The sequence below is a fragment of the Mya arenaria genome, chromosome 1 (genome assembly GCF_026914265.1).
Source record: "Mya arenaria isolate MELC-2E11 chromosome 1, ASM2691426v1".
NCBI lineage: Eukaryota > Metazoa > Mollusca > Bivalvia > Myida > Myidae > Mya > Mya arenaria.
Window position 1 is genome coordinate 1,331,049 of NC_069122.1, and position 10,813 is coordinate 1,341,861.

General features: G+C 33.6%; 1 protein-coding gene across 2 annotated transcripts; it reads left to right on the plus strand.

Moving 5' to 3' along the window:
* The first annotated feature begins 519 nt into the window (after positions 1–519).
* Positions 520–8,255, plus strand: LOC128231533 (uncharacterized). Of its 2 annotated transcripts, XM_052944632.1 has the most exons (7): positions 520–690; positions 913–1,148; positions 1,843–1,946; positions 2,735–3,634; positions 4,027–4,218; positions 4,430–5,296; positions 5,885–8,255. In XM_052944632.1, exons 1-7 carry the CDS (start codon positions 622–624, stop codon positions 5,974–5,976), a joined length of 2,460 nt encoding a protein of 819 aa, XP_052800592.1. In that variant the 5' UTR covers positions 520–621; the 3' UTR covers positions 5,977–8,255. The 2 variants fall into 2 exon arrangements, with proteins under 2 accessions (XP_052800592.1, XP_052800511.1); XM_052944551.1 differs by lacking the exon at positions 520–690 and having other exon boundaries at positions 709–1,148.
* Positions 8,256–10,813: the final 2,558 nt, after the last annotated feature.

Consider the following 10,813-nt stretch of genomic DNA (forward strand, 5'->3'; position numbering starts at 1 on the left):
GCACAAGGAGTTGAGGGCAAAATTCTTAAGCTCGGTGAAGAATATGTAATTACCCCGATTTCTTCCAACTATAGGTAATAGCGTATGAAGACATTCTAATCTGCAAAGTCTGTGATAAAGATGACCATATCAATTAGAGGTCTTTTGCAATTCATCTTACCATCTCAAATATTTTTTGAAAGACATGATGCTAATTGTTTGAATAATTAGAAGAATGGCAATCAGGGCGAAGAGTTTATAAAGCAAGAAAGACACATACTTTAATTATCTAAATCTTTTCTTAAGTTATGAAATATCGACTCGTGACACCTGCATGACCCTGTGCTTTGTTTGCATTGTTTCATGCTCATTACTTTATGTAATTGAATGACCAAGTTATTACGATCCTTCGGGTATTGTTCAATGCAGACAATAGCTGTGACAAGGAAGTAAAATAGCTGAACAAAGGCCTTTACAACGAACACAGCCGCTCTGTCTCGTGTTCAAGGACATTTTAAAAATGTTTACGTTTAATGCGCAGTCAATATTGTTCATGGACACAAAGAATTAGACAAGCATTTGCAATAAATGCGAATTTATATTTTTTTTGTGTTTTCACTTATAAAGAAACAATAGGAAATTATGAGTGGTTTGCATTCGTATGACGAAGACAAAGTGTCATTTCACTACATCGACGAACATGCAAAGAAGGTAAGATTGTTCAATTTGTTTCATAAGGGGTTTAGGGTTATATAAGATGCGGTAATAGTGTAAATAGCTGTTCCTCATGATGAATTTCTCTATTGAGTAGAAAAATAAGTCTCAGAACTCAATATTTATATGAAAAACGACTTTTTTGAGCAGTCTTTCGAGCAAAATTACTCTAAACCATTGCATATTTTTGTAACTTCTAACATATACATACATGTACAGGCATCTGCAGAGCATGCCGACAGTATGCTAAAGCTTGTTGAATATCTAAGAGACCTCTACAAACAAGACCCCGACTCAGACCTGTACTTAGCAAGAGCGATTCTTGTGTGGATAAGCGATAACAAGGCCACACGGAAAGGAGGAGATGAGGCGAAAGGGAAAGCTGACAATACGCCACGTGGGTGCATGGCATTGCTTCAGAAATCAGAGTTTGAGATATTTAGGAAACTATTCGAGTAGGTGGATACACAGTTTAAGATTAGAACTTAAATAAAAGCAGGTCTTGACCGAACCTACCAAACCATCAACATATTAGCAATGAGCTGAGACTACATTCAATGCCTTTTTATGGCCATGTTAATTTTTAATCATAATATCATAATATCAGTTCATATATTTTTAGAAATTATAACTACTAAATGCAATATTTTTATATGCTTTCCCATGGTTTATCGTGATTTATCAGTGAATTTTATCCTAAAATGTTATCGCATTCTTAAACTATAGCTTTTGATAGCTTTTGAAAATCACTCTGTGAATTGTTTTTTTCCTCTATGTCGGGAAGTAGAATTAAAGGATTAAATCCTATTGATCCACTGTCTATATGTACTAAAATCAAATCATAACCTGCTGTAATATCGCATGTGTAGTTCCTTAAATCGATCCTTAAATCATCCTATATATTAGAGGGTCTTGCAAACGCTTTTCGGCAATGTTGTATTTTCTGAATATATATATATATATATGAGCAAATGTACTTTTATAACGAATCATCATTGATCCATTTTTACATGCAGTTTAATCACGTTATATGCACAATGTTCTCAATGTCTGACCTGACGAAGCATGAAGAGGCCACTTATAATAAAGCGTTTACAGGACAATCATAAGAATATGCCTCCCTACTATTATTTGATTTGAATGTTGTAGTACTGCAAGTATTAAATACGAAGTCGTTGAAGGATTGGTAAAGAACATCAGATACCGCGCTGGCGATCGCCAGTGTGCGACGAACAGGTGGATTTGTTTCCATTGTAAGTTTTTGCTAGTTAAGATCCGAAATTTTAGATAAACAAACCCTTAATTTCTTTACATGTAACGCATTTCTTCCGTTTAATTCATCATATTATATATTTCAAGGAAGTATTGCTTTCAATTTTTAAAAGAGAAGAAAGGGAAGAGGGATTGACAGCAATAAATTGAAACTGTGAGGTGTATGACAATCGCCTATTGTAAATACACATTGGAAATACAATGGACACTACAGGGACAAGTCAAGTAGCAAAATATTTAACAAATATTATTTTCAAATACACAAGACTTTGGCTTAAGAAACACAAACTGGGAGACACACACCGTTCAAGCTACACAGACAAACCACACATGTTTCAAACTATCTTTAAGTATTAGAGTTGGAGTCACCGCGTTGGGAACATCGGAAACACCTTTGATAAATACATATTTTGATAAGATTTACCATTTACGTTTTTACTTAATTCGGAATTGTTGGGATATGAGTGAGGTTTGTACACAAACTGGTTTAAACCCACAGTAAATTTACACTTTACTTACCGTTCAAATACGGTACCTAAAAATCCTTGATAAACACACCTAGTTTTTTATATAATATATATTTACTGTGTTGTTTGTGGAGCTTTGTACTGTTGTCCATGTTTCCGGTTTGTGAGTGTTTGAATTTGTGTTCAATGTCCTTGGCGATTACTATGTGCCATAAAACGGGGTTAATGTTTAAATTGCTGAGCTTGTTTCTGTAGTTTTTCATATACATATATATTATTAATAACTTTTCTTCCGTTTGCAGCAAATGGGCGACGACATCTTTTGCACCCTGAATGGGCAACGAAAGCTGTAAGAGGTCAACGACATGGTGACGAAACAACACTTGAGAAAGACGGAACAGCGTTGACAAACCACCAGACCGGAAATGCAGGACAGATAACATCGATTGTAAATGATTTTTGGTTTTGTACACGGCCAGATATTTTCATAACACGATGCTTTCCGAATGACCCTACTTTTCAGCTTTTGCCACAAAGCTCTCAATTGAAACCTAAAGAATTCTTTGATCTGCCCGATCTACGACAGGAATTCTTTACACGGAAGTTTGCGTTGCTCAGCAAGAAAACTTGTTGTTTGGCGTCTGAAAACGGAGAATGTAATATAGCTTTAACATCAAAGGATGATTCGTCAAATAACCTGGAATTTTCTTACGAACTGGTATTGCATGAGTCTGGCATTCAAAACAGAGAAGAAGCGAACATGATTAAGAATAAATCGAAGAGGCTAGTTCTACCACAAGTTAAACATGACCATGGAGATACGTTCATTTTCGATGTGAGATGTCCATATAAGGGCGACTACTGGCTTCGCCTTAAGGTTGGATTCCACAACAGCGAAGAAAAGTTTAAGTGCTGCGAATTTAAAATTAGTTGCAGTGAACCAAATAAAGAATGGAAGGTCTTTCCGCCAAGTCATGGTCTTGAGGTGTTTGGTTTCGGACCGAAAGCAGCTGACGCTGGGCTCATCGAGCCGTCTGTCGATACAGCAAAAATAGCTGTAAAGCCAAGGAGTTCAAATGAAATGGAGACAGTGATGACATTTCATCTGGCTGATAGCGATGAATATATTGACACCGAATACAGCTCGGAATTATATGGAAGCGACTTTGTAGGCGGAGAAAATATTGAACGAAGCTTCGAAGGTAAATTCACATTTATCGTGTCTCTTTTAATTGCATAAATATTTATGTGAAAAACTACAGAAGTAAGCTCAGTAGCCAAACGTTTAAACAAAAGCGCCGTTTAATGGCAGAGGTAAAACGCCAAAGACAAAGAACACAAAAACAGGTGTGTTAATCAAGGATTGTTAGGTACCGTCTTGGAACGGTGAGTTAAAAGTCTGACTGGGGGTTTTAACCAGTTTACGTGCACAACCTCTTATCCCAACGATAGGGTAAGGGTTAAAGTAAAGTTTTGAGATACAAATTGCTCCTCAACAAGGATAGTTCTGAGAGGTTACGTTTGGCTAGAACAGTCTAATAATATGGCTTTTGTTGATAATAAATATTTAAATAATAATAGCAATGCATTTCAGGCTGCACAGAAACAATCAAGGACATTGAGAAAAGAAAGGTTAAAGTAAATGCTTGCATTCCACAGAAAGGGGAATACTCGCTGATCATAAATGCAAATACAGCCAACGGATCTCCCCAACAAGAGCAGAAGAAAGCCAGCAAAAAGGCTATTGCTTGTTACTTTGTGACCACAGACAGTGACATCGACCCGGGTATGTTTTGAATGTTTGTTGTTCTTTGTTTGTTGTCTAATGGTTGAGTAAATATCATTAAACCATTAAATCATTGGGGTTAAAATGAAACCTTAATGATTTTTATCTAATCTCAATTCCTAACTGTTTAAACTCAATTTATGCATACATATATATGTACTTATCTTTGATTGTATTTAATAATTCATGTTGTTTTTTGTTATATTTGCAGAAGATGAGAATAGAAAAAGAACAAAAAGAATGAAAGCTGTCAAAAAAGAAAACAAAAGAGAAATGAAGGAGAATTTTAAGCACAACCTAGAAACTTCGCTTGAGATCATCAAACAAGAATTAGTAGACCTTGAGAAAAAGGCCTCATTAATAAAACCTCGCGACCCTAAAACTTACAAGCGGGTTTTGCATTTGGACAGTTCTGAAAAAAGAGCATTACTTTCAGAATCAGGAAAACGTTTCTTGGACAACCGCAGACCAGATCTTGAGGGGAAACTGGTGTTTGCGATGAGAGAAAACGGCCAGTTTTCGATAACGTATCTCAGCACTGCAAACGAAAATGTCATCGATATCGTTCTAAAATGCATACGTGATTTCCTTGCCCAAAACTCTCTGTACATGGAGACACTTTTACTTGACAGGAATGTCCATCGTTATATCAAACTCCATCAAGAAGAAGCTTTGAAAGCAATTTCACATTCATTAAATGAGGAACATGTGCACATATATCTGTGCCAAGAACCATTATTGCTTGTCACGGGATCGCGCAAAGGGATTCACGAAGCAACAAAAAGGCTGCAAGATCTGAGAATGGATTTAATACAGAAACACCATGCAATTTATAAAGACGGAGCGTATGAGTTTTTCCTTTCCAAAGAAGGTCAAGATAGAATAGAACATATCGAGCGAGCTTGTGAATGCGTTATAACAATTGAAGGGTTTGAAGATAAGCAAGACGGAACGACGGAAACGGAAGCAATAGCTGTGGCCATTCTTGGTGAAAACGAATATTTGATCGACTTGGCAATCGGGGAGTTAGAAACTTCCGATATTCGCTGCTCACAAGCGGAATATTTGCAGATAAATGGTAACTCTTACGTGAAATGATTTAAAAACTTAACAACCGTCCTCTCTTTCATCTGCAAACACACATTGAACACTAAACAAACAAACGTAAACACTAAATTAGAATGACTTTAATCATCTTTTACTCTTCTTCTCTTATATACTTAATTGAAAAGTCCATGGTACAGAGCAAACTTTGCTAAATCCTTCATCAGTTTACATAGGGAAATAACCATGGACGCTATCACACCATTTCGATTTTACCAAAAAGAGCTCGTTTAAACAAATTTGATAGGCAAAAGGCGTACCAGTACCAGTATTTACATTTGTAATTATTACCTATAATAATATGTAACGCAAAGTAAAGGTTTTCGACATTGTATTTTTGTGTAGCGAATGTTCCATAAACGTGGCTTTGTTAACACTTGGTAACTATTATGTATATTGATTGATTCAAAAACCCAATCAGACTGCAATTCTGATTTTTCTACAATGACGTCATAACTCTTTGCGGGCATACACCATTAACATCAAGTTTTCTCTGAACAATAGACCAGAGAAATACATTTTAAACGGTATTATATTTATAGTTTAAACGTTTCACTTTCAGAATCTGACGGAGATGAATGTTCAGGAGATGATATCCTACTGGGAGATGACAACTCCGAATTTGAAAGTGACATATTTCAATTGTTTGATTGAAAAAATGAAGATTATTGTTATTTTTGGTTTGAATTAACACACGAGTAGGGATAATAACATGGTATTATACATTCTTTTCGAAGAACTGATTTGTTTATGATGGGTTTGAAAACATTTTGTTCGGTTACATGAAGTGGGACATATTCATTTTCACTTATGATAATATGATACTTATGAATGGAGACATTTAATATGAGATGATGCTTATGGATGGAGACATTTATATGAGATGATGCTTATGGATGGAGACATTTAATATGAGATGATGCTTATGGATGGAGACATTTAATATCAGATGATGCTTATAAATGTAAACATTTAATATCAGATGATGCTTATGAATGGAGACATTTAATATCAGATGTTGCTTAAGAATGGAGACATTTAATATCAGATGATGCTTATGAATGGAGACATTTAATATGAGATGGTGCTTATGTATGGAGACATTTAATATAAGATGATGCTTATGGATGAAGACATTTAATATGAGATGATGCTTATGGATGGAGACATTTAATATGGGATGATACTTATGAATGAAGACATTTAATATGAGATGATACTTATGAATGGAGATATTTAATATCAGATGATGCTTATAAATGGAGACATTTAATATCAGATGATGCTTATGAATGGAGACATTTAATATCAGATGATGCTTATGAATGTAAACATTTAATATGAGATAGTAACTATATGAAATGTTTATAAATGTTTCTAAAGTTTGCAAATATATCTGTGTGTCGTATTTTTCTGGAAAAGTACATAGTTTATACTATATATTGCAAACATTTTCTGGATCTTACAGAACCTATTGCAAAAATGTAATAATAACATTTTAAGAAAGACTCTGTTTAAGGGCGCTAGGCTGATACCTCAAAGAGACAGTTAACGACTAGCACACAACGTACTAAAAATCACAGATAGACTAACCACACACGCATTCAAATATCATACAAACTGCTGAGGTTATCGCTTTGACATGAATGCATTCAAAATTAAATCCTCAAATGCATGACTAGTTTAACATAGATATAATACAACAAGAATCTCTGATACAATAGGTCTTGGTTATCAGCTTTTAAATTCCTACGCTACCTAAAGCATATATAAAAACATGAGAAACACCGAGAATTTGAATTATATTGGCAACATATCATGTTTAAATGGAGCTTTAAGCTTTAAAAGGAAAATCACCGGAATATATGGAAGAAATAATATGTGTTTACAAACCACGAAGGAATCTGCGATCTCAGAAAAAAGCACTTAATTTAGTGATACCTAAAAGTAGAACTGTAACCTACGGCGACCGACGATTTGAATATGCAGCTCCGAAACTGTGGAACGATCTAACATCCGGTGTGAGACACTCAAGTTCATTGTGTTCTTTCAAACGTGCACTTAAAACACACTATTTCAAAACAAGCGTATGAATAGCATTTACACCAGGAATAGTCTGAAACATTGATTTACGAAGACTGTGTGACCATTATGTGATATTAATCATAATTTTACAACCTGCTTTAATTCTTCTATGATCTTTCAGTACAGTTTCATATCCTGTGTAAATTGTTTTATACTCTTGATTCAATATATAAATACAATTTAGATGTCGAGTGTAAATTATATTATTTTCATTTTAATATTTTCACTGTTTCGCTAGATTATTTTTTATCGTTTGATATTGACATTTAATGTTTTAACTTCAGACGACTAGTTTAATACCACATTTTATTGTGTTTCATATTTTTAGTATGTCGTACATTTATTGTTTACAAGCTGTCTGAGTATTTAAATGATATTGCTTGTAATTAGTTATCATTTTATATAATTGTAAAGCGCCTTTGAACGTGTATATGAAAATGGCACTATATAAGTTTGGTAAATAATAATAATAATGTTCTTTCTCTGACTTGTACGTCTACATAGTGTGTTTGTTTTTTTAAACGAGTATGTAATGGGTATTGCTTGTCTTTTGTCTGTTAGAAAACAAACTAATAATGTAGATGCAGATGGCATCTATTTCGTAATTTTTCAAACTCAATAAACTTCTATTTATTTGTATTTAATCTGAGTATTACATATTTTATTTATAATATTAAGTTGGTATTCAATTTTGCCTCTACCGTAGCTATGTTGAGGAAAGGCCCATTTGTATGTTTATTTGTATAAACCACCGTGGTAACATTACCTTTATACTTATTTACTTTATGGTGTATAAGAAATGTTAAAATACATAATATACTTTCCAATTTATGCATAAACACAGTAAACACTCGTAATGTAAGCAATTATTGAGTTGTTTTTTATATTTTATTTCCGTGCTCAACTGCCTTACTTTTTTAATTAATTTATTGGCCAGCCAAAATTGACTTCACTTTATTTCAGTTGTGAGTAAGGCCCATAATGTTCTTGGAGTTGGGCATATAGTAATCACACTGCTCGTTAGTTCGTCCGTTTCCGTCCGTTACAACCCGGTCCCAGCAATAACTTTATTATTGAAGGGTTTTCATTTAAACCTTATCAAATTTCAGAGTACCTGAGGAAGTTGGTCGCGTGTAAGATTTGTGCTTTTACCTCAAAGGTCAAGGTCAAACGCAGGGGTCAATGCTGTACAATATGAATTTAATATCAATAATTCGTGTCTAAGTCATATTCTATCAACTACTTATAGAGTGTCATCAATTTTCAAACATTGATAGAAAACGATAGAAAGGTGTGTCGCGCATAAAGGTTTTCAGCCATTCAAAGAGCACAATGGAAATGTGTGCTATGCATAAAATGGGTGCTCAAATCAATAGGGTAATGGTCATCAATGTATCAAATGGATTTCATGGCAATATCATTCGTTTCTCTAACATACCTATTTATTAATGAGATTTGGATCACACATTTCCACACATTTGTAAAGAATTATGGGAGTGTGTGTTGTGCAATAGTTATGTGCTCTTAACCTTAGAGGTCAAGATAACACTTGGGGGTTAATTTTATATGATGTTTATTTTATAGCAATAAGACACTAAGTCTTATTCATAACTTTGGAACTATTAATGTAAGTTAAACCAATTTCCACACATTTAAACAGTATCATAAAAAATGTGTGCATGCTCTTATCTCAAAGGCCAAGGTAACAATTGAAAACCAGTGTTATGAATTTTAAAGCAATAATTGGTATCTAAGCTATATATGTATTAACTATAAATGGGAATTACGTTTTAACTCCCTAAAACTAAATCAGCGAATTCATTACATAAATTCGACAGACACAAATAATTTTAGACCTATATCAGTACACCCCTATCTTTGAAATACATATTGCACAAATGCAAACCTTCCTGACAAAATACCGTCAAATTCTTATAAAGTAATTAGTATGAATTTAGAAAGACTCACTAGTGTTGCACTGCACTTATAAATGGAATTAATGGCCCGATTAAAGATATTGTTATGGCAAAAACGTTTGTGCTGTATTTTCAGATTTAAAGAAAAACGATTCAACTTGTTGGCGACAATATGCTATTGCACAATGTTAAACTTTATCACTTAGGCCTAAAAAAATAATTGTTTGGTTAGGGTTACATCCTTTTCAGAAATAGGTAGGGTAGGTAGGCTTTTTTTATTAGGTTTATATAAGAATGTCATTTTCATCATAGTGGAATGGTGTTAAAGTTATCTTCTGTGTAAGCATTTAAAGTTTTAAACTACATATTGAAAAGAAATTTAAAAAAAAAAAGATTATTTATTTTTAGTTTTTTTTTCAGTTTTTCATTATTTTTTTTCAAACGGACTATAAAAACGGTATGGTCGGCGCCTATTCCGTAGGTAGGGTCGGGTTACCCGAACCAAATGTATTTTTTAGGCCTAATTTTACATTAAAACCTATGGAGTGCTAAATTGGCATCAAGCCATCAACTGATTAAAATTGGAAACATGAAGTCTGATTAACAGGACAAAAGTCTTGAGTTCCGCATTGAATCCATACTCAATCATCTTTTCTTGCTAAAAATATAAATGATATTACAAACATTTACTTCATATATAAGTGATTCTTAAAATAAAGACTTATATGCTGATGATCGAATCGTTCGTGAAGCAGGATATAATGTGCAAACAATAAAGCAAATCTGCAACAAAACATAGAAAATGAATGACTATGGTACAAAACAGATAATGTAGCAATACATCGAATCCAATCAAAGTGTAAACCAAGCGTCTGATACACTTTTCATCTCTCAATTTTCTCATTAACAATAATCTGGTCGAAAATGTGATTTGTCAGACAGTCATGTGCGTTCACAAGGAAACTAATGTACATTTAAATTCACACAGAAATTCATGTATGCCCAAAACTTCATATAAAACCCAATAGATTAAAAAAAACTCCATTCTAAACGACAGATATGGAAAGAAAATATTATAACTTATATGTCCTTAAACAAGTTAATTACTGCTGTATAGTTTGGGCCACAGGTACTCAATCTAGCTTATATAAAATATTAAAAATTCGGAAGAGGGCAACAATAACTTATTACAGAAACGTAATGAAACTCTGTCTATGCCATATTTAATAACCTCGGTGGTTTACCTTTAGAAACCGCTTTAATTATTACACTTGATTGTGGTATATAAAGCTTTAAACAAACCAATCGCCATCATTATTTCGAAACTTTTCAGCTCTACTCTCTACGATTTTCAACTAGAGGTGACATCAGTTCTTGTACAAATATGAACAAGTACAAAGTACATGCTGAACAACTTTTTTTAAAATACCGGTAAATACACATGAAATTGTGAACCAGTTTACATAAGTTTGTTTTTATTTCAAATATTT

What these genes read in the sequence shown, in the direction of transcription:
- LOC128231533 (XM_052944551.1), top strand. Translation starts at nt 820, where the DNA reads ATGAAAAACGACTTTTTTGAGCAGTCTTTCGAGCAAAATTACTCTAAA. An exon ending in TATTGAACGAAGCTTCGAAG is followed by an intron (nt 3,635 to 4,026) that starts GTAAATTCACAT and finishes AATGCATTTCAG; the next exon opens with GCTGCACAGAAACAATCAAG. An exon ending in AGACAGTGACATCGACCCGG is followed by an intron (nt 4,219 to 4,429) that starts GTATGTTTTGAA and finishes TTATATTTGCAG; the next exon opens with AAGATGAGAATAGAAAAAGA.